The sequence below is a fragment of the Diabrotica virgifera genome, chromosome 2 (assembly GCF_917563875.1).
Source record: "Diabrotica virgifera virgifera chromosome 2, PGI_DIABVI_V3a".
Classification (NCBI taxonomy): Eukaryota; Metazoa; Arthropoda; class Insecta; order Coleoptera; family Chrysomelidae; genus Diabrotica; species Diabrotica virgifera.
In genome coordinates this window covers 230,636,379-230,661,790 of record NC_065444.1, presented here as the reverse complement: position 1 = coordinate 230,661,790, position 25,412 = coordinate 230,636,379, and the positions used below count along the sequence as shown (strand labels likewise).

The 25,412-nt window shown below is 33.3% G+C and overlaps 1 protein-coding gene across 2 annotated transcripts; it reads left to right on the top strand.

Moving 5' to 3' along the window:
* Positions 1-224: 224 nt before the first annotated feature.
* LOC126880473 (uncharacterized) lies at positions 225-11,900 on the top strand. 2 transcript variants are annotated; one of them, XM_050644334.1, is made up of 4 exons: positions 225-379; positions 5,622-5,844; positions 5,890-6,081; positions 11,568-11,900. In XM_050644334.1, exons 1-4 carry the CDS (start codon positions 365-367, stop codon positions 11,732-11,734), a joined length of 597 nt encoding a protein of 198 aa, XP_050500291.1. In that variant the 5' UTR covers positions 225-364; the 3' UTR covers positions 11,735-11,900. The 2 variants fall into 2 exon arrangements, with proteins under 2 accessions (XP_050500291.1, XP_050500290.1); XM_050644333.1 differs by having other exon boundaries at positions 5,622-6,081.
* Positions 11,901-25,412: the final 13,512 nt, after the last annotated feature.

The following is a 25,412-nucleotide window of genomic DNA, read 5'->3' as shown; positions in this document are numbered from 1 at the left end:
CTTTCCTTGTTTATTTTTTGTAATAATGTAGTTTCCTATGTAGTTAGATACCTACATTTTATCTGTCTTGTTAGTTATGTTAGAGATGTTCCATATACCCTATTTTTTAATGATTCTGCTTAATGGTGTTGTTTGATGTTCAGTATTTTTTACTCTACTTCTTTTTAAGTTCCACACGTAATAATTAAAAGAAATCAATGAATAAATAATAATCCCACACTTTGTACGGCTCTGGTGACTCCATCGTGGAAATAAGAGTATTATATATTTTGTAAGTTCATGGTTACACAGGGTGTGGTGATGATATAAATTCGATATAATTTTGGCCGGTGGTCACAGTGAACTTGAACACCACAAAAACAACATGTTCGTAAAACTGGTAAGTCCTCATTTCAACTGTTTAGTGAAGCTTGACGATTGTTTTGAGAAAAAAGTGTTTCACGGCTTACTTAAGACGGTTACTTAATAGTGTATGTGGTTATTAGTGCAGTGCGATACCGATTTTGGATTTTTGTGATCTAAATACTTGCTGAGCTACAATGGACCTTTTTTGAGAATACAGTTTTGATTTCAGGGCATTAGTTTTCTTCAAAACTAATTTGGCATTTTAAGATTTTTTGAAATTTTTTAAATTGTGGTAGGTATTATCGTTACTTAGAAAGTTCAAGAGATGCTTTTTTGTTGTCAAAGAGGTTTTTATTTCAACCAATTACTTCTTCTATATTGGCTATACAACTCTAAGTAAGTCTTGCCTATTTTCGTTTACTATTTTTCTCCATTCTTGCCGGTCTTGTCTTCAAAACATTATATTATTTACCCATATTTAATTCTTACAATTTTCACAAATTCTTTTTATTTATATGCCTAGTATATTATTTTTTTAAGTTTTAAGTATGATTTAAATTCCCATTTTAATATTCTAGTATAATTTTAGTGTATTCAATGTCTGTCTATAAAAATTTTGATCTTTGCTCTTTTTGTTCCAATGTATTTTCATTTTTTAAATTTTATTTCAATTAATTTCCATTTGATATAAAATTATTGGGTATAGGTATTCTTAATAAAATAAGACCTACACCCTAATAAATAAAACAAATATCTTTACTTTTTAAAGTATTACCAAAAATATATCTTTTTAATATCTTCTTGATGTGCCTTCCGTGACGAATGTTGTGATCATCATGGCAATTTTCACTTTATCTGCAGCAGCACGGAAAAGCTGCACAGGTATTGTATTGAACCGATTTCTGAGGTTCTTCAACAAGGATATTTTTTTATATATATCTACGGGGGTCCTACAGCCTCTGCCTGCCCCATCCCGCATTTCGATCTCCACCTTTTTCGGTCGGTCCATTCTTCCTCATTTATGGCTCTATCTCTCATTATTTCTCTGATTCCTTCTTTCCATTCCAGTGCTGGTCTTCCTCTTCTTCTTCTATTCCATGGGACATGGTTTAAAGCCTGTTTTGGCCATCGTTCATCATCCATTCGCATTACATGCCCGTACCATAAAAGTTGTTTGGATTCTATTGTATCTACGGTACTGTAGATTCTTCCGGTCCGTCTTCTTATTTCTTCATTTGGGATGTGATCAAGTCTAGATATCCTACACGCTCTTCTCAGATAGTCCATTTCTACTACTTCCAGTTTTTTTCCAGGAAATATTTTCCTTTCACAATGGCTTCTAGGAGGGCATATATGGATTCATTTCGCATAATTTTGCGTTTTTAGTATAGTAAAACTATTTTGTCTAAAAAGTTGTCTTCCTGGATGTCTAATATGAATAAATGAATGAAGAACTCAGAAAGCATTATTCGAATGGTAAATATAGGTTGGATGATATTTCATGATATGAATTCCAGTAAACGGGAAAGTGCTGTTGTTATTGAAAAATAAGACATAACTCAAACACAAATGCAAAAAACATAAATTTTCAACCTTCAGTTCCTTTTCTGTTAAATAGATTATGTTATTTTATCGGCATTATTTTCAGTGTAATATAGTAATTATTTTCATTCCAGTAATTCACAACAATCCGTGGTAGTTTACCTTGTTGTCTTGGTTGCTAAGCGCTACACTTCAATTACTTGTTAAATAGTTGTTTAGAAAATTTTAAAAATAGATACATTAATAATATATGTATCTATTTTAAAATTTTTATAATAATATCTAGTAATAGCAATAATAATTTCTAGTATTGCACACATAAAATATGCGCCTTGGTAAGTTTTAATGCTGTTAAGATATAAAGGTATGTATACATATGAGTTCCGCTCGGCGTGCGTGCCGCTCGCGCGCAGCATGTTTGTTAGATTAGTATGTGTTTTCAAGAAGCGCACAAACGGAGCGCCTCTTGAAAACACGTACTGATCTAACGAACATGACGCGCGCGATCAGGGCGCATATATATACGTACCTTAATATTTGTTTCTACTTGTTTGGTTCGTCTATAAAATATTCTCATGTTTTAATTTTTAATGACATTTTAGACAAACGTTCAAAATCTATTAAATTATCTGTTTCCTATTTTTTCTATTGCATTATGTGTTTCCTATTTTTTCTTTTTAAGAAAGATTTGCATGATTTTGTTCATTGGAAAAGGCGAGAGGTTTACCCGTAAAAAGATACTTAGACACGAAATCTGCCCCACGGTTTTTGCATTTATAATGCATCAAACCTTTTTTACTCGATTGTATACATTTTTCTAAGTTAAACTGTATTTTTATTATTTTTTATTTTTGCAGGTACGCGGGCAGTTGTTATTAACAAATACCATAAAAAAATTATTTCACAGAATCGCTTAGGAATTAATTTTTTAGATGTATATCATCGAAAAAAACACTTTCCCCTCTCGGTAATTTTCCGAAAAATGCTTCCTTTTCGAGTTATTTGCAATTTCTTGTTGAAACATTTTTTTAATTAGTGAATTTTGGATTTTTTTAAACTAGAAAATGCATTGCAATTCTACAAAATGCTTTATAGTCTTCCCTCTTCATGTACAAGTAAAATATTTTGACACAGATACATGGTTTCTATCTCGCTGAAAACATGACCCAAAATAAATATTTCGAATATGCCTTTTAAGCAGTCTACCGCTGTGTGTAGAGTGGTTGCGACGATAGAGGCGCGCGACGCGTAGAAATCTTTATTTAAATTTAAAATTATGTTTTTTGCAATATAGAAACTACTTGTTATTGTCAACAGATTCTTATTACCTGTACTTGAAGGTTTAAAGATTATAAATTTTTTTAGAATTGCAATTTATTTTGTAGTTTTTTAGAGAAACAATACAAAATATCACTATTTAAAGCATTTTTTCACCAAAATATTACAAATAACTCGAAAAGGAAGCATTTTTCGAAAAATTACCAAGAGAGAATAAATGTTTATTTTGATGAGATGAGTTTTATAAGTTATTTGTTAAAAACAATTGCCAGGTTCATTTGGAAAAATAAAAAAAAAATACGAAATCGAATAAAAAAAGGTAAGATGCATTATAAATGAAAAAACAAATAGTCGGTTTATGATCTGCCTGTAGGGAGACACAGCTCACCTAGGAGTATCTGCTTCTTCTCGGATTATATACAGAAATTTTCCATACTACAAAGCTGTTAAAATTGCACCGATAATACCCCGAACATGGTTTTCTAATGATTCGTAAAATTCAAATGTCTAAACTTGAATTAGTCCGTAATAATAATTATAGCAGCCACTAGGGCCGGATAGCTCAAGCGATATAATAGTCGAAGAGGCAGCGCTGAAAAATATCTTTGAATTTACTAAAGCTAGATTTTTCACAGTTGATTACCGTGATTGTGTAGAAACATGCTGCGGTCAGTCAAGCAAAACGTAGAACAGGGGTTACTGAGAGGGTATCAAAGTTGCTTTCCTACGAAGGTAATTAAATCCATTTACTAAGGCTGAAAATCAGTACACACATTATAAATTAAATATAAATAAAAGTTATTATAGTCCGTCAGCTATATGACGGGACAGAGCCGGTTGGTCGGCCCCAATGAATGTACAGGGTTATTCACTATATTTTGACCCCCTTGTACACTGCTTTATTTACAGAATTATTAAAAATTGTAAAATACAAAAGTTATTCGATTTTTAAATTATGATTTTTTGACATATATATCGTACTAGTGACGTCATCAATTTGGGCGTAATGACGTAATCGACTAGTGTTTTAAATGGAAATAGGGATCGAGTGCTAGCTCATTTGAAAGGTCATTCAATTCCCTATTCAGTAATATACACAATAACATGATTAATTATACAGGGTGTCCAAAAATTTTTTTAATTACCTACATTAATTGGTTAATTAATAATTCAAAAAAAATTGTTGGACACCCTGTATAAATAATGATCTTAATGTTTATAGTACTGTATTGAGAAATGAATAACCTTTCAAATGATATAGCACACGACCCCAATTCTTATTTAATAAAATAGTCGATTACGTCATCACGCCCAGATGAATGACGTCACTAGTACGATATATATGTCAAAAAATCATAATAAAAAAATCGGCAATTTTACATTTTTTTCTAATTCTGTAAATAAAGCAGTTTACAAGGGGGTTAAAATATAGTGAATAACCCTGTACATTCATTGGGGCCGACCGACCGGCTCTGTCCCGTCATACAGCTGACCGACTATAATAACTTTTATTTATATTCAATTTAGAATGTGTGTACTGTTTTTGAGCCTTAGTAAATGGATTTAATTACCTTCGTAGGAAAGCAACTTTGATACCCTCTAAGTAACCCCTTGTTCTATGTTTCGCTTGACCGACCGCAGTATGTTTCTCTACACAATCACAGTAATCAACTGTGAAAAATTTAGCTTTAGTAAATTCAAAGAGATTTTTCAGCGCTGCCTCTCCGTCTATAATGTCTGACTTCCACGCATACGGTTGGGGATCGAATTCCAGCGCCGGCGAGAACATCTAGTTATTTTCAAATATCTACTAGCTCCTGGTAAACTCAGCCTGAATAAAATGAGTGCCTTGGTTAATACCAGGTGTAATAAGAGGCGGTTGAAGCATAGCACTGGCCCGGTTACCTTCCTTGTATTCCGTATACCCAAGATATAGCAGACTACCCTGGTATAATTTCAAAGTCGCGTTAGCGATATAAAAGGGAGGTTATAATTCTGTGGCTTGGTTCTAAAAGGGCCAATGTCAATATTTTACTTTTTTGTACAGCTTTATTTAAAATTTAATATTGACCAAACAAAACGCAAAAAATTGACATTGGCCATTTTAACACCAAGCCACAGTATCTCATTTTGTGTTAAAATGGCCAATGTCAATTTTTTTCGTTTTATTTTGTCAATATTCAATTTTAAATAAAGCTGTACAAATAAGTAAAATATTGACATTGGCCCTTTTAGAACCAAGCCACAATTATCACTTTTTAACTATTAGAATATAATTTCAGTGCTTATGCATGTTTTATCATTTAATTTTAAAATCTATTTAACGAAATCTATTGGTTAAGTAACCAAGAATATGCTCGATATAACATTTAAATCACAATTTACAGTTTAAAACATTTAAAATTTTTATTGAATTTTTTATATATATATATACCTACCAATTATTTGTTTTTCAGGCTGTACTCGCTTGCTCCTTGGCCGTAGCATCAGCGGCTTACAATGGTCCCTTGGCAGGAGGCCAACCTGCAGCTCTTTACCCCGCAGGAGTAGACCCTAAAGCTTGTCCCAACTTCCCTGACTGTTCGAACCCCGCTGTAGCTGTCAACCAAGTACCCGAACAAGTCGTGCCACAATACTCTCAATACCAAGCTCAACCCCAATACCAACCCCAATACCAACCTCAATACCAAGCCCAATACCAACCCCAACCTCAACAATACCAACCCCAATACCAACCTCAAGCCCAATTCGCCCCACAACAATACAACCCCGTTGTACCTCAACAATATGCTCAAGCTCAACAGCAACAACAATACGCTCCTGATGTACAAAACGCTTTAGACCGTGGTGAATACATTGGTGATGGAGATTACCACGGTGAAGGCCTTGCTGAAGCTCTAGCTCCTGGATATGCTGGTAGGTTATGTTAAATCTTGATGCATAAGTAGTAGGTAGTGCCAAAATTATGAGAGTAGCAATCTAATATCATAAATGGACTAAGTCTTCATTTTACTTCATGAGAAAAAAAAATAAAACCTCATGATACCATCCCGACGTGATAAGTATTTGGTCTTACATTTAATTTACACTCAATATTAACAATGAAACCATTTCGTCGCAGCTTCCTCGGCAAAATGCAGTAGGTTCTGGTTACCCATATTAAGAGAGGAACTAAATTGAAAAATAGTTATTTATGTACCAAGTCAGTAAAGTGACTCTTTATCGAACGAGTCTGATATTATGAGCCGAGCGAGCGTAGCGAGCAAGGCGAATAACAGACGAGTTCGATAAAGAGTCTTTACTGACGTGGTGCATACAAAATTTTGTCGCCAATCATAAAAAACATTAACACTTACTTAACATTTACTTAATTATATCCTTCTAATGAAAAAAGAGTGTGTGTACTTAGTCCTTATAATAGTCTAAGTATGTCAACCATTAATATTAAACAAAAACGTTTTCCTTACGGGGGATTCGAACCAAGTACTGACACGTCCGTAACTAGATATATATACCGTTAGCCTACGCAACCACTTGGTAGACAGGGCCGATATTAGGGATAAAAAGAACAAATAGGCAAGTAAAAAATGTAAAGAAAATAATTGACATCAAATGAAAAGACATTATACATAAATCATGGTAGAGTCAAGGATATGAAAAAGAACTTTACGTACAATATAATATGTAATAGTAATTTTGTTTTTGTTGAATTACCTTCATCATTAAAAATAATCGTTATCAGGTGCATTTAATAAGAAATTTAGCACTTCTTCTTGCGGCAGGGTTTTTGATTTTTTGGGAATGTAATTCCTTCCTTTTTGTTTCAAAAAAGCTGTAAGTTTTTTATTGTGGTCAAAGTTGCCTTTAATATTGAATAATAGGACCACAAAGTCGATGGAGAATATTCTTTAAGGCCGCGTCTCACCATCAAATAATTTGATCAAACAGTTTGAGCAAACTCCGGAAGTACGTCAAAGTGACGTCACAATTGCAGTTTTTTTGAAATTCTAAAAATCTGTGCTCTCACTATCAGTCTAGTTTGATCAAATTTTTTGTACTGAGTTGTCTAACTTGTTTGTACTTTATTTAAAATTAAAAATTTTCATTATTATCCACAATGAACACTCAGGATGTGACGTCACTAACTGTCACTTTCAGTTTGCTCAAACCAGTTTGATCAAATTATTTGATGGTGGGACGCGGCCTCTAGGCAATTCAGAGAAATATGCTAGTAAAACACTTCACTATAATTTGTAATACAATTTTTTTCACGCCATGCTTCAAATGTCATATTGCCTATTGTATTTTTCGATGGATTTTGCTGGGAGAAGCTCTGAAACTGCCTCTAACGATTTCTTGCGTATTTCAGGTGGCGTTCATGTAATTTCTTCCATTTCCAAAGCAGCACTACTGTACTATAATTTGATATTCGTTTTAACACTTTTATTACAATAAATACAATTTTTAATTTAAATTTTTTAAATATGACAGTGATGACAGGTGACTTCTGCATGCCGCTTTCGATTTTTAATCGATAGATAGTTATCAGTATTGAATAATTACTAAATCGGTAAAATTTTGATTAATTTTATATGAATTTAATTGCAAAATACTACAGAATTTTACTTTTTTGCCTAAATTTAATTAATAATAATGTAAGTTGTGTACAATATTTTCAATAATTAAAGTAAATAAATTTTAAGTTCACTCAAATAAATAATCGATTACTGCCATCGACCACTTACTTACATCTCGGTTAATTTGATTAATCGCGACAGGTAAAGTAAAATTGTTCTTTCAGTACAATAAAGTGTTACTTTACTGCCGCAAATTGCGTCAAATGAGTACAATAATGAATGACTTTAGTGACGGTTGGCGATAAAATACCATTATTAGTAAGTCAATAACATATCAAAAATACATTGTTTATGTTTTAAAAGAATATTGATACATATAAAATTAGAGCTTGGTGTTAATATTGAGAGTAAAGTAAATGTAAGACCAAATACCCACCATGTCGGAATAGTATCATGAGGTTTTTTCCCTGGTATGTTCCTCGTGATATATTGTAGAATCACTAACAAGAGAATTTTACTATAATTGCATCTCGTTGTCTTTTTCACATTCTATGAAAACAAATCACATGCTATGATTTTCTGACGGAGATTCTTAAGTTAAAGTTGATTTCATGTAACGGAGGTACTTAATTAGCTTCGAATAAAGTAGTATCAGGAACACAAATCTAAAATATTATCCATATCATTTTAAACTCATCTAATATTATAACGCCGGTTTATAGCGTCCTGCGCATTCCGGTTTCTATTTTCAAGCCGCGTCTGAAAATAGCTTTTTGGATTCCACTTATCCTGATAGTTTTCGGTCTACCCATTTTCCTTTTTTCCTGGGGTTGCCATTGCATTGGCAGCTTTAGAAGTCGATGTTCCTTCATTCTTTATATATGGTCATACCAACAAAGTTGTTTTTCCTGGATTTCTTCAATTATGTTTGTTTTTCTGTTCATAATGTCACGTACTCGTTCATTCGTTACATGTGAGACTCTAGAGATGCAGGCTAAGCTTCGCCAGAAGTTTATTTCCAGTGCTAACAACTTCTGTTCTGTTCGCTTATTCAATTGTCAGGTTTCACATTCATATATTACCACGCCATTAAAGATGCTATTATATAACTGTGCTTTCTTTTATTTTGGTAGGGTTTATGACCAAGATAGCGACTTTGAAGCTCCTATTGCTTTCTGTCCTTTCACAATTCTTTTCTCTATTTCGAATTCTGCCCTTCCACTTTGTTGGATTCTCGTTCCAAGATATACATAATCAGAGCTTGGTTCGATAACAGAATCATCCTCTAGTTGTAACACATTTTTCTCTCCTTCTGTACACATAATATATTTGGTTTTCTTTATATTGACGTATAGGTCCCATTTTTTGTATTCTTGAAACAGCCGGTTTGTCGTAAATATCAGATCATCTTAATCCTGGGCAATCACTACCTGATCGTCAGAAAAATGTAGTGTGTGCAGTGTTGAGTCGTTCTTTAGCTGTACCCCATGCTAGAACATGATTTCAACAATTTATTCAAGACCTCATTTATATAGGTTTTAAACAGTTTTGACGACAAGCTGCATCCCTGTCGTAGTCCCTTATTCACCATAATCTGTCGGATAATCTGTTGTTGATTTTAATGTTTGATTGGGTGTTATAATATAATTTTTGCACATTCTTTTATTAAAGTTATATTAATAGGGAATTTTAATAGGACTTGCCATAATTTACAGTGGCACGGTATCATATGCCTTAGATCGACGAACCGCTGGTTGAGCGTGAAGATGTGGTCAATGCACGGTGTTTCTGCTCGGCATCCTGCTTGTTGTTCGATCTCTAAAGGTGCATATTCATTTTCTATTAGAGTTCTCAAAGTTTTTTCATATTATTATAATCTGCTAAAGGTGCTGGTTACAGTAATACAGTGATAGTTCTTGCAGTCTTCCTTGTTACCCTTTTTGTGTATTGGGGTTATCCACACTTGTTTTCCAATTTTCTGGAATGTTTTCTCCATTTGTGAAATTATCAAAAGTTAAGGTTATGAATTTGATCAATTTTGCAGTTCCATTTTTTATAAGTTGCGCTGGGATTTCTTCTGGACCACACGCTTTTTTATTTTTTAGTGATTTTATCATTCTCTCAACGAATTCGTCATTTAATTCTACCTCTTGCCCATTTAAATTGTAGTGCTTGGGTGATATATTTATGTATTCCTGTCTATTTTCTTGAAGTTCTTCTTTGTGGTGGTTTTTCCATTTATTTAAATCAAAAATTTGAATTTAAACTCATCTACTTTGTATAATACATATATTATGTCTGAATTATCAATGAAATGAGTTAATTAAAATTCAGTTATTAGAAAAATTATTAACTAAGTAACAAAAATAAAATTTGTTTAATTTGTCAACGTTTTGTATTTTGAGAACAATTTCCGAAGTGGGTATCGAAATGTCAAAAAAACTTGTAAATAATAGAATTTTAGCTTGTTGCCAATAAAAAGAGTAAATTGTATTAAGATGCCCATGAAAATAGCTTCAGAACAATATTAGCTGGCCATTCGGGACAGATCCATGGTTTGTGGAGTTGTCAGTTTTCATTATTTTCCTTTTAATTAATATATTTGTGATGTTCAATTATTATATATATTTAAAAAAAATCTTTTTCCATTTGGTTTTAGGTCCACTAGCTTCTTTTTTCCCAATTTTTCCAGTTAGTATTCTATTAGGTGGTTTCATCTATGGAATTCCTTAAATATGACCTAACTAACTAAAACTAAACCTAACTAAAATCTTTCTACCCCCTTAACCTTGTATGTTTTTGCTTCTATAGTTCTTATTGTCTAGTATTGCCTTGCATATATCAATACGTCTGGTAAGGGTATTTTGTTACTAGCTTTTATATTATGGAAAACTTTTATCTCTATTCAATATCTCATTGTCTATCACTTTTTTGTCGTATATGTATGTCCTGGCCTAAATATATTAAGCTTAGGCCGTACCGTACTATAATACCGTACTAATACATACACTTACAATAATACATTAGAAATATAAATGGTAAAATTCTTTGGTTATGGTATATTTAAAAGAAAACTAAAAATGCAAGTATTTCTTAAATTTGAATGGAATATTTAATTCCAGGATAATTTCTATTTAGCAATGGCATTCGAGGCGAGCCAGGCCCACGTTTTGCCAACACCTAGTTTATATATAATTTTCACAACAAATCCATGGTTATACAAAAGTAGGTGTAGCCGTTTTATTATTTTTAAAACAATTTTCAGAAGTAAAATATTCCATTACTTTCCATGTTAAAACATTGAATTTGGGTACAAAAGAGGAAACAAATTAAAAAAATACTTTTTACAGTCTCTTTCGCAAGTCTGTTTCGCAAGATAATACAAGAAAGTTTACAATCCAATACAAACCAAATATTCGAGAAAGAAATACCTAGGAAATACAAAGAAGTACAAGATGATCAATTTTATTACCGATTTTCTATTAGATGCGAGATAAATAAAATTCAAACAAAATTTAATATTAATTAAACTTTAATATTTAATCTAACTGCACATATTTAACTATTTGATTTTTTACATTGTTTCAACTACGATGATTTAGAGTGTACACTGATGATGGTCTGATACGACCGAAAACGTTCGTCTTATGATGTATTCACTTTACTATTCCAATTTGGATAATTAATTTTTTTTTTATGAAATTCATATACCAAAGGAAGTGTTTAACTTCTTGAGTAATTTTTTTTAAATATATTTTTAAGAAAAATTATGTACACATTGTATTATCACTGTAAAAATTATATGAAAAATTATTTATATTTTAGGTGCTCCACAACCAGCTGCCTATAACCCAGCTCCAGTAGCTTCCCAATATGCTCAAGCAGCTTACAACCCAGCACAATACAACCAAGCTGGAGCACATGCTCAACCTGCTCAAATTCCAGCTGGAGTAGATGCCAGATCCTGCCCTAACTATCCCTTCTGTAATTAGTAGCTGTATAAAGTTTTGTATTTTATTTTCCCACTACCAAGTACGACTGCCAGCTGACAACATGTTGTTGGATATACTTTTAGTTGTAAGGTATATGTTTCCTCCTTGTAGATAATCTCAAGTGTAAATTATTTTATACAATTTTAATAAAATATATAATAACAAACATTATAATATATTTTTCTACCAATTAATTGCTCAAGCATTTTAAAAAACGAAGAATCAAGCAAAAGTGCTCACGTTTAGTTTTGGGGCATTTTATTCTTCTTATTATTTAAGTGCCGTCTCCTAATAGGAGACTCTGAAGAGTTCTATAGTCTTCCTATACTCCTTCCTCCTCTTATATTTCCCTGTATTATCAGTCTTAACAGTTCATGTCGGTGTCCCCTCATTACGTGTCTCAGATATTGGAACTTTCTTATTTTTATTGCGTTTATTATTTCGTATTCTTTGCCCATTTCTCGCAGTATTTCCGTGTTAGTTTTCTCCTGTGTCCATGCAATTTTAAGCATCCTCTTGTGGCACCACATTTCAAAGGACTTCAGTGTCCAGCTTTCAAGTCCTTATTGCAATCAAAAACACCTTTTTTTATTTGTTTTTGAATACAATCTGTTACATCACAAAAAAAGTAACACTAAGCATTTTTGTTGAACGAACAAATGTGAGAGGAGTTTTAGTCCAATGACTATCAACTCCTAGTAGGTTTGTTAAATAACTACACTAAGTCACTTATTTTCACTTGAAACCTTAAAACACTTCACTTATGTTCTAAATGGCAACTCAAAAGGAGTTCTAATTTTCAGTCTATTTATTTGTGTAGAGTTGTCCAATAAATTAACTGCTAATTCGTTGGGGTGCTTTTCCAGTCGTTTGAAATATTTATCACTGCATTTGATGATCGTCTGCTTCACTGTCTCGATCTTCCAGTCCCTGTTATGGCTTGATTACACTACGTTAACGAGTACAGTGGCGAGATAGCAAACTGTTACTAGGCCGAGACAGTGGTGAGGGCGAGAGATGGTTTATACGTATTTGACAATTTTTGAATTTGGAGCCGTCATCGTCAGTTCAGTTTCGATTCTCAAAAACAAGGAGTAGTGTACTTATGAATCGTAAAGCTAACATTAAAAATATATCAAACGGCTTATACTATACCATTTTTTATACAAGAATTGACGGATATATTATGAGAAGGAGATAAGCGGCTTTGGACTATAGACAATGAATTTTAAGAAGACCAAATCTCGCTGCTCCCGATTTCTTCGATTCATTGATTTTTTTATTTCTTGTCTATATGTCGAATTAAGATTTTTTATTTTATTTGACTTTAGTTTTAAAATCAACAATATTTATTTCTTCTACAATCGATACATATGTTGCATCACGTTTTTGTTTATTTTATACTCCAAGGATTTGAAATTTCATAAGCACGGGTGTGACTTATCTATAGTATTGAACTAAACTTTATTGTCCTATCTGAGTTCCATTTGTTAGCTATTTTTGAGAATCACAAATCGCATTGATTAACACAAATCGTCTCCTCTGATGAAGTGGTAATGTGCACAGTTACACAGCGAGTGTTGTTTACACATACCGAGTGGATTGGCGAGTATACGATTGAAGGGTGGGAGGTCGAAGACTCGGCCTAGTAAATAGAACAAGATTCGAGTGACTGTCTCGCCATATAACTGGGTCGAGTGCTCGGCCAAGTACTCGTTAATATGTTTATACCAAAGGAGCACTCGGTCGAGAACACTGTCTCGCTACAATACTCGTTACGTGTAATCAAGGTTTAAATGTCTGCATTTGGAATGAACCACGGTGCATTTGTGAGAGCACGAAAAACCTTGGAGTGAAAACGCTCCAGTATTGCTAGGTTGCTGTCTGCTGCAGTTCCCCACAGTTCAATCCCGTATGTCCAAATGGGCCGGATGATTGCTTTATACACTGATGTTTTGTTAGATAGAGATAAAGTGGATTTTCGGCCGAGTAACCAGTAGTGTTTTGTGTATTTTATTCCTAATTGCTTCCTCTTCGTCCAGATGTGTGTCCTCCATGTTAGCCCCTTGTCAAGGTGTAATCCGAGATACTTTACAGTATCATTTTTAGGAATATTCTTGTTATGCACTAGGATATTCGATGTTTCTTTGTGACATTTGGTGAATACTGTGTTAACTGATTTTGCTTCGTTGATTTTTACCTTCCATTTCTTAGCCCATATTTCAACTAGATGTATGTTTTGTTGCAATATTTCAGCTGCCTGTATGGGATCTGGGTTTTTACCAGAATTGCAGTGTAATCTGCGAATGTTGCGATTGTAAATGCTTCTCCAGTTGGGAAATCAGCTGTAAAGATTGTATAGAGAATTGGTCCCAAGACGCTGCCTTGCGAGACCCCAGCATTTATGTTGTGAATTTCAGACACACTTTCTTCGTATCTTGTGTAAAATAGCCTTTCTTCGAGATATGATTTTAGTATTGTACATTAGATGCTAGGTGTCAAAAACACCTAGTATCTCAAAGCTCTTAATCTCAGTTCTAATCTAAGGTCTTTTTGCAGAGAATTGTTTCCATTTTTACAAACGCATTTCTTTGCTCTTTCTATCCTGGCCCATATTTCTGTTGTTTGATCATTTTTTTCTGAAATCCAGGTTACTAGGTACCTGTACCTATTTATCAACCCCTTCTATCGGTACGTTTCCCAAATGTATGTTTGTTTTTAACTTTGTTTTCTTTGTTAGTATCATGTATTTGGTCTGTTTTATATTCATTTTTAGTCCATATTATTCACATAAACTGTTTGTTTTTTTTTAGCAGTAATTGTAGTTGTTCAGCAGAGCTTGCCATAATCACAGTGTCATCTGCATATCTTATGTTGTTAATAGATCTTCCGTTAATATTATTCCTTTACTTTGAGATAGTAATGCTTCTTCAAAAATGGCTTCACTGTAAACATTAAATAGTAATGGAGATATAATAATATTATATGTACATGCCTGCCTAACTCCTCTCCTGATTTCAATTCCTGGACTGGGTTAGGATAGAAATATGCTTTATTGTCATGGAAAATTGTATAATTTTATGGACAAAGCTTATAAAAAGACATGAAAAAAAACAATAACAATACAATTTACTAAAATTACATAAATCGTCAATTAAATATAATTTAAAAAATAATAATAATGAAGTAAAACAGAAACAATCAATTGCAAAATTTAAATAAATTGCAAATTGCATAGTCTACCTTAGTAACTAATAAGTTTAAAAGTTAAGCTGCTGCATATGACACCCAAATATAGATAAAAAAATACTACTTGTACAAAGGGTACTGTAATTTCTTAGTTATTGATTAAGAAATTCTTTTACTGAATAATATGGTCTTTCAAATAGGTAGGCTTTTGTCATTTTGCGGAATTTGGAGAAAGATGCTGCAGATTTAAGTTGTAGAGGGAGATGGTTGTACAGTTTTTTTGCGGAATATAATAATAAAATCCAAGAGGAAAATAAACTTCCTGTAGCTGGCTGTATACCATAAATAACAAAAATACCAAGTTTTTTGTAAAAGGTATATATTAAAATACCCTAAATAAGGGTCACAATACAAAACGTTTTCGGATTAAGGAATCCATCATCAGTGTTTAAAAGCCCTAAAATTAAGTATAACCTAATTAATTTAGAGAAAAGTTAAAAATTGACAGAGGTTTTAAAACCAATAGGCCATACTTACAACCTACATACCTGAATATAATAATATAATATAGATTTTTTTAATAAGTCAGAGGACGGGGTCGGTAAATAGACGTCAAAGGTAGAATGTCTCGTGAAATAGTCATGATTAGGTCTTTCTGGAAAGACATCTAGGAGAGATATGCCTGAGACGGCATACTTTTTTTTAAATGTTTTGTAATCGATAATCGATAGAGTTAGACATGTAATAAAAATTAAAGTCAGTGCTAGGACCATTTACATAAATATAACATTATTTTTTAACAATGTACATGTTATAGTTTTTTTCTGAAAAAATAAATTGTAAAGTATTACATGTGACATCTCACCCACATACATGTGGGTAAAATACTTGAAATAAAGGCACTAATCTCGACATAAGTCACAAATAAATTTTTTGCAGTCTTGGGTACACCTGAACATTCGGAATATGACCACTTGCCACAAATTTAGCATCTTAGTCAGGTTTCTCGAGAATGAGATAATGAAAAGAGGCCATTAAAAAAATGCAAGCAGCATCTTCCTCGTCACTTGTCTCAACTTCGACGGAATCGATTTTGTCGGTTCGAATTCCTCTTACAACGATCCATAACTGTAACGATAAACTCCAATCATAGAACAAAATTAATGCAGTGTACAAACGCATAAGGGTGAGATGGCATTACTATGCCATCTCAGTCAACATTGCAATCAGACCGTTTTTTTAACCTAATTTTTCTTAAGCACATTCGATATAAATAGATCATATATAAATCGATACAGGCGTGATAGGCATAAGGTAAAAGAATATCACAAAATTTAAAAGCATATCTTAGGTGTAAAGACTCGCGAATTATAATGTGATACAAAAAAGCCAATAAATATAGTGTCCTACTTATAACATTCCAAAGGCTACTGCTGTCAAAATAAAACTAACATGCAATTCAGCAATGTTGACAAATTCTAACTTGAGGAATTGAAAACTGTCACACTAGGCACCAAGAAATAGTTTAAGAAAAACGCGTGATATGCCATCTCAGCTAGTATGCCGTCTCAGGCATATCTCCCCTAGATGTTTACGAATTAAGCAAACAGTTTCTAAAATATATAAAGAAGTAAGAGTTAAAATCCTGTGATCTTTGAAGTAGCTTCTGCAATGTGTTATTCTTCTGAGGCCAAACAGATATTGTACCTATTGCTCTTTTTTGTAATTTGAAAATAACATCGGATTGGGTAGCTGTACCAGAACCCCAAAAAGGAAGACCATATGCGACACGAACAAAGAAAAATATGTTATTTTGGAAGATGGTAAATTGAGTTCCTTCGAAACAGATCATATAGTATAGCAAGCTGAAGATAGTCTCTTCCTTAACAAATCGATATGAAGGGACCATCATTTAAGGTTGCTATGGGCCATTCCACGAACAAACGCCTGTTTTGGATTACTTCGACAACGAATATTTTACTGTGCAAAATAAGAAGAACGAAAGTAAATTGCAAATTACATTGTTGTTTATTGGAATAATTATTAGCGCCATTTACTTTCGTACTTCTTATGTTGCACAGTAAAATATTCGTTGTCGAAGTAATCCAAAACAGGCGTATGTTCGTGGAATGGCCCATATCTAAAAAAATACCAAGAAATTTTACAGAATCAACGGTACTGATCTGGCTGTTATTGAGACGTAAGCGTTGTAGAGCTCCTTTATAAGATAATGTGACTGTTTTATCTACGTAAAACGAGAGCAAATTAGAGTCGGACCAGGTTTTTATTGTAAGTAGATCAGAAGTTATAGTAGCATGAAGAGTTGCCATATTTGAGTTGCTCCAAGTGATACTGGTATCATCAGGTTCGTTATCTATTACAATTTGTGCTCATTAATTCCAATAATTTGGACTAGTTTTTCATGTCTTACTTTGTCAAATGCTTTTTCAAAATCAACGTAACAAACATGCACATCCATGTTCATATCCATGCGTCTTTGAGCTAACACATTAAAAGCAAATAACGCCTCTCTGGTTCTTAGTCCGTTTCTGAACTCAAACTGACTATCATAATCTATTCCTTCTTCCAGTTTTTTATTTATACAACCATGTATTATTTTCATGAATAATTTGAGAATATGACTTATTAATGATATTGATTTGTATTTACTGCAATCTTTAGCGTTTGTATTTTTAGAGATAGCACAAAAGGTTGAGAGTACCTACCTAACCATTGTTTCGGTATGTGCCCTGTTTTAAAGTGTGTTAAATAAGTCTACTATAATGTCCAAGGTTTCATTATTTATGCATTTTAATAAAAAATTCTACTGGAATTATTAAAAAGGAAGGGTGTGGGTGCGGAAGTAATTCAAAGTAAAATTCGTGAGTCTTGTAAAACAACAATGTTTTCTTCAACAAATGAGGCGTTATCTTTGCGATTCCGACCTTCACGAATTAGTTTGTGTTATATCAAAAGAAAACACAAAAGATAACACAAAATAAAGTCCTTCATGACTACACACTCGACCATCTGTAACCTTAACTTATAAATCGCAAATCATAATACCAATAATAATACATTAGAGCTACACAGGCCTAGGAGGCCCACGGATTGGTTGACTTTTCTTCTCCATTCGTTTCTGTTCCTTGCTTTTCTTTACCAGTTGGTCACTTTTAATCTTCTGATATCTTCCTGCACATCCGCTTTCCATCTTGACCTTGGTCTTCCTATTCTCTTCTTTCCGCCTATTGCACTAGTTAGGAGGAACTTTGGTATCCTGGTTTGAGGCATTCTCTGTAAGTGTCCCATCCATCTTAAACTGTATATCTTCTTGATTGCTATTATGTCAGGCTTCTTGTATAGATCTTTTAATTCTTGGTTTGTTCTGCGTGTCCATATGTCATTTATGATTTTTCCACCGTATATTTTTCTCAACACTTTTCGTTCCCATATCTGAAGTTTCAACTGTTCTGCTGCTGTTAGTGTCCATGTTTCACTCGCATAGGTGGCTACAGGTCTGAGTCCGGTCTAGAGATTTAAAATTTCCGGAAAAACACATGAAAAAATGGAAAAATTCGGAAAAATTGAAATTTGTTATATACTGAATTTATCATTAATATGAATCAAAAAGAAGTACTTGCAAGGTACGGAATACAATCGAGTTCGAAGTTTTGGACGCCAGAAAAAAAGAAAGTGGCAAATATATCCTGCTAGAAACATTAGATGATACCAGCCTCCTTCAACTAGCAAAGACACGTCATCAATGTCGTCATCTTCTGAATCTCTAGTACCACCAGTAAAACGCAAGAAAGCTAGCTGCCAACAAACATTGAGCAGGTTTTTCGATAAGATAGCCGTTTCAGAGTCTGCTAAAATTGATGAAACATTAGCTAGGGCTCTTTATGCTTCTGGTGCTCCTTTTTCCCTTTTCAAAAATAAATATTGGGAAGAAGTTTTTAAAATGTTAAGACCGTCATACCAAATTCCTAGCCCCTATGCACTGTCAACAAACTTACTTAATGCCGAGTATGAACGTGTACAGATAATCCGAAGTCAAAAGCTTTCTGAATCCTATAGTTTATCAATAGTAACAGATGGTTGGATAAAAATGTAGTCGGAGATGGCTTAATTAATATTGTTATATGTACGCCTATACCTTTATTTTACAAAACTGTTTATCGTGGCACTGAAAAAGAAACGGGAACGTATATAAGTAATGAACTTATCAAAGTTATTTAAGAAATAAGACCACAACATTTTTTTTTAATAGTGACTGACAATGCGAGCAATATGAAAGCTGCTTGGCATATTGTAAATGCAACATATCCTCATAATATATCTTGTGTTGGTTGTGCAGCTCACACTCTGAATTTACTACTAGAGGATTTTATAAAAGAAAATTTCTTTGAAAAAATAAGTAGGTAAAGAGTCTAAAAAAATTTGTAAATATTTTAAACAGCACCACATACCTAATGCTGCACTTAAAGAAGCACAGGCCGAAAAACACCCAAAAAATAAAGTAGTTTCCCTCAAATTACCTGCAAAAACAAGATGGGGTTATCTGTTTATATTTGTGAATTTGCTTTTAAGAAATAAGGAAGCTCTGCAATGTACTGTATTAGTAGAAAACTTGAATGTAAAACAAAATATTAAAAAAATTGTATTAGATGATGCGTTCTGGCAAAACTTACAGTATACTAAACAAATTCTGCAACCCGTATCAAAATCGATCAATTTAGTAGAATCGGATCGATCTATTTTATCAGAAGTGCCTTTTGTCTTTAAGTATATAAATGACACAATATTAAATATTCCCCAAGTTGACCAGACTAGTTTTCTTATCGAAAACTTACTCAGATATGTTGAAGAACGCTATGAATTTTGTTGCAAGGCGATTCACCTTGCAGCCAATCTTCTTGATGCTCGCTTTAAAGGAGACGAATTGAATGAAAATGAAGACCATCTTATGGAAGCTATAGACTTCATTTCTGAAATGGCTCGTTCACTAAATCAAGATGTCGGGAAGGTGGTAGCAAATTTAGCCCAGTTTAGAACAAAAACTGGATTTTTTAGTAGTTATTCGTTATGGGATAGTGCTAATAGTACTCATCCCGTTATATGGTGGCAAGGTTTGTGTACATCGTAGCCACTTATGTCAATTGCCTCCCGAATTTTAAATGGACCTCCATCTTCCGCCTCCTCAGAAAGAAACAGGTCTTTACACGGCCTCATACATACCAGCAAAAGAAATAGATTGTCACAGGACAAAGTTCAGAAGCTGGTTGCTATTCATTCAAATTTGCTTATAAATGAAAACCAGACGTTTATTTACGATGCTAGGCCAGATCCACTTTTAGAAGAGACTGACAACAATCTTGTTGTTTTTTCCGTTTAGGATGATGAAGCAGAGATCGAGTCTGAATCAGATGCTTGGTCTGATGCTTCAGATTCCGACTAAGATGAAAATATACGACTGAGCGCTTTGATTAAATAATGTAGTTAACCTTTGTAGTTTCGGTTTTTATACTTTCCATTATTAGGACCCTATAGGTATTTTTGACCCTATAGGTATACATATATATGTACTTATATGTTAGAGATATTAATAAATATTTTTAAAGATATTCCTCTATTTATTTTTACAAAATATATTTAAAAAACTTTAAAATTTGTATTTTTTCACGTTTCAAATCTCCATTAAAAAATATTCAAATTTTCCCATTTTTTCCAATTTTTCCAATGGTCAGGAAAAAAACGGAAAAAACCTATTTTTTTCCCAATTTTTCCCGTTTTTTTTTTCGATATGTTAAATCTCTAGTCCGGTCTTGTAGATCCTGATTTCGGCACCTCTAGATATGTGGGTACTTCTCAGCACTCTATTTAAGGTATATAGACAGCGATTCCCAGCTATTACTTTTTTTGTATCTCTCGCTGTTACCAGGTTAAGTTGGTACGAGAATACTGCTCCCAAGTACTCAAATGTAGTCAGCGTGAGGTACTGTCCATTAATGAACAGTTCATCTGTCCATTCCATAAAATTGGTTTTCGTTTTATATACAAGCCCTTGCCATTTTCCTTTTCTTCTAGTCTTCTCACTGTCTCTCTTAATTATGTTTTACTTCTGGCTATGATCACAGTATCGACTGCAAATGTTAGACACTGGTGTTTCTTGGAGTATGCGAAGCCAGACCTGTTTATGTGTGCCTCTTGAAGGTTTTTTTCTAGGAGCACTTTTTATATCGAAAAAAAGGTGGTAATTACTGGGACCCAGACCTGGACCACACGGTGGCTGCCACAATTCGTGAGTCAAGTCTTGGTGAAAAAACAATGTTTTTATATCAAGAAGTTTTCTTTCAAGGCGTTTTCTTTGTGATTTAGATCTTCATTAATTAGTTTGTGTATTAAAAAAAACACAAAAGATAACACAAAATACAGTCCTTGAGGACTACGCACTCAACAATCTGTAACCTTAATTTATAAATCACAGATCATAGCAAACCTATAAATCGAACGTAATAGTTTTACTACTGATGAGATAAAGAAATACTTAGACTACACCTTAAAATATTTCAAGATCCATTACAATTTATTCACTTGTGAATAAACAACTATGCGGAAATACGTATCTGGTACCTCCTTATTTATAAGCGTATAGTTTCCTGCTTCCTCATGAAATCTGTAAGGTGTTAGAAAAATGTAGTATTTAACTAGTAAATCACTTTACATATTAAATAGTTAATCAAACAAATGCAAAGTTTGAGACTTAAAGGTACGATTCCGATTCCGACAGGGACTGCAGGTGCAGACGGCAGACGCACAGTGTTTCGATGAGTATGCTAGGTGGACAAAAGTCATGTTTACAATTAAAAGAATAATTGTTATTTGAATAATGTAAACAATACTTCAAAACATGGTACTCTAATATTTGTTTATGCATCATATAGAAGTAAAAACTTCGTTTGTACAATGGTATAAAAAGTTCATTGAAAAACTATTAAAAAGTCATCCAAAAGGATTCCCAAAACGTTTTCGATCTAGATCAGATCATCTTCAGTGCCTAGAACGAAGTATTTACACGTTAGAGTGAATGCAAAAGGTTAAAATTATGACTGGTTAAAGAAAAATGTGGCAAATACTTACGTTCTGCTTAGTAGACCAAACTAGCAACCTTATAAAATAGGTAACATCGAGAAATATGATTTACATAATCTGATGATAGTAGCGAGTCTAAGTCGACGTTAAAAGATAAATTTAACTTTTTATCTTTTACTTTATAGATTTCTAGAGGAGGTTCTTAGAAGAATGGGGAAGAACCGAGAAGTACTAACCACCATAAAATCTCGAAAGTTCGAATACTTTGGACACATTATGCGAAATGAATCCAGATATGCCCTCCTACAAGCCATCCTGTAAGGAAAAATATTTGGAAAGCGAGGTCCAGGAAGAAGAACATCCTGGTTAAAGAACCTCAGAACCTGGTTTAACACAACATCTGTGCAGCTTTTCCGCGTTGCTGCAGATAAAGTGAAGATTGCTATGATGATCGTCAACATTCGTCACGGATAGGCACATCAAGAAGAGAAGATAGCTCCTACAGAGCATCTTCTAGAGCTAGTCTCGACATCTGCCAAGTCTACTTCAGAATGAAGAAAGCACATCTGAATTATTGTCGTAATAAGACGAATATTTATTTATTTAGTACGAAGTACAGTATAATACGAAGTACCTATAATGTATTTGTAATTTTACGTATTAACCTTCGGAGGACTAAGGGGAGTCAACTTTGACCCCAATTAATGTTTTTCTTTGATAAATTGACTCATTTAAATAACTTTATATAATAAATGTTGCTTATAATTTGTCCTTTTATTGATTTGTGCAGTTATTTTTTATAAAATAATTTTCACCCCCGAGAAGGGGCGGTATCCACCCTCACAGTAAAGGCGCAAGGTGGTACCATGTCACCTTTGTTTCTTGAGGTATCTTCTAACCACTGACCAATTTTCGTGAAAATCGATGAAAGTTCACCGAAATTGAAGGTAATCGTTGATTTTTACCTTCAGTGACTGCACTATACAAAATAAATTTCAATTTACTGATCTAAATGCGCGTAATTTGGGAGCTCATAAATTATTAAATGATATGTAGTCGCCAATTAATTAATTTGATGCATTTTAAGTACAACTCTCTCTTAAGGAAGATGGGGTAGTTTTCTTGCGAAGGGGTTGTAGTTCAATAATCGAAATTCACGTGATTTACTAGTTTATTCTTAGAATATATTCTTAGAATATATATCGTGCCATACGATTCTCATACGATGAGAAAACTTAAGCATACGATGCTTAAGTTTTCTCAGCATTTTTCTCTTAAGTTAAATCAATTAAAGGGTTATTTGGGGGTGAAGGGGATGAGCTCAAAAATCGAAACTATATCAATTCAATAGCTCATAAATAGCTCGTAATTCTGCAGCAAAAATCGATTCAATATTCCTATTTTTAAGTAGTGGGGGCTGACTCAGCCCCCCCCCACTAAAATATTAAATTCCTGCTCAGTGGAACGAGCTCAAAATTTTTAATTTGCGGAATATGAGAGCTCATAAATAGCTCATAAATCAGGGCTATTTGTTTTTTAATGTTTGCAAGTGGGGGGGAGGGCAGCTCAAGTTAGTTTTTCATCCTTGTAACTTAATTATAGAAGTTCTCAGGGCCTTTCGGCCCTCGCTAATAACGTGATCTTTCATTCTGCGTTTAAATTGTTCAAAAATACTTATTAGTTTTCTCAGGATTCGAAAAAAATGAATCCTCATTTGAATAGCATTGCAGCCGAAAATACGTACCCATCCCCTTAAAACGACTTATTTTTTTTTTGTCAATTGTCATTTATGACCGGGGGTCATTTTTGACCCCTGTTGGTCATCCGTGTACGAAAAAAAGTTTGGTCATGGGAAGGTTAAACATGGAAAAACTTTTGTTTTTAATTTTTTTATTTATTTTTTAGGCCCCCTTTGATTCAGTTTTGAACTAATAAAAATGTTTTATTTTATTATCAAATTATTTAATGGATGGATACAAATGTAAATATGATACAAAATCATTTTGACTAGCTTGTTCTAATCGAAACACTGGGACGTCGAATTGATTTCAAAGTCAGTAGCAGAAACTCTTCAGTTACCTGACTGACTGCATCAAACAGTTGACATTGGTTATCACATAAAAAAATATGGATTTCGAAATTCTGGAAGTTTTACTGCAAAAAGAAGGTGGCGACGATATGTTATTGTTTTATTACACTAGGTCTAGGAGAAACCCTATACAACCCTTACACTTAAATAGACTGGAAGAAGGCGTTTATGAAACATTGATCAAAAGTTTGATCAAGTTGTGAGTCATATATACTATTTTATTACTTTCTATTATTAATTCAAACATTGTTGCGAACACTTAGTTTTAATTACTTTTTTACTTCGCTACTAATTATTTCAATAACTATTACCGTTCTACTAATACAGCAAAGCAATTCGAACAATGAATATAACAGAAAAATACCAATCTAAGATAAGGTCACAGTCTCATAATATGTTAGAATAAGGAAAGCCTCACCTACAGCAGGTATTTCATTTTTTTATAAGATATAAGACACTTTTTTTTCAATGGCTGAATGCTTGCCATGGCAATGAAGTACAAAACCTTGGAAGCACTGTGACAGTAAACTAATTACTCGGAAAATATTTCTGTCCCACCCATTTAAACGCAGGTTTTTACCCCTTGTTACAGTGAGATACTCGTAGATAGTAAATATGAAACTATATTTTGTTCTTTGATTGAATTAACGAAAATTTGTGGTTACTTAAAAAGTAAGGTGACGATTAAGAAATTTTAAATAGATCTTTTTTACACATCTTAATTTTCTTCTTCTTCAGGTGCCATCTCCGCTACGAAGGTTGGCAATCATCATAGCTTTTTTAATTTTTGAGGCAGTAGCTCTAAATAGTTGTTTTGAGCTGCATCCAAACCATTCTCTCGGCTTCTTCAGCCATGAAATTCGTCTTCTTCCGATGCTTCTTCTGCCATCTATCTTTCCTTGAATTATGAGTCGCAGGATGCCATACTTCTCGCCCCGCATCACATGTCCGAGACACTGTAGTTTTCTTTCTTTAATTGTAAGTTCAACTTCCTTCTCTTTACCTATTCTTCTCAGTACTTCGTTATTCGTGACTCTATCTACCCAGGAAATCCTCATAATTCTTCTATAGGTCCACATTTCAAAGGCGTTAAGTCGTCTCATTGTCTCTACATTTAACGTCCATGATTCCACTCCATAGTATAGTACACTGTATCCGTAACATTTTGTTAGGGTATTTAAGAGCTAATGTTAAATCTTTGCTACATAGGACCTTTTTCATTTTCATAAAATTAGAAAGTGCTTTTTCGATTATGACTTTGATTTTTGCAGCGTCGTCATTATTTTCTGTTATAAGTGTTCCTAGGTA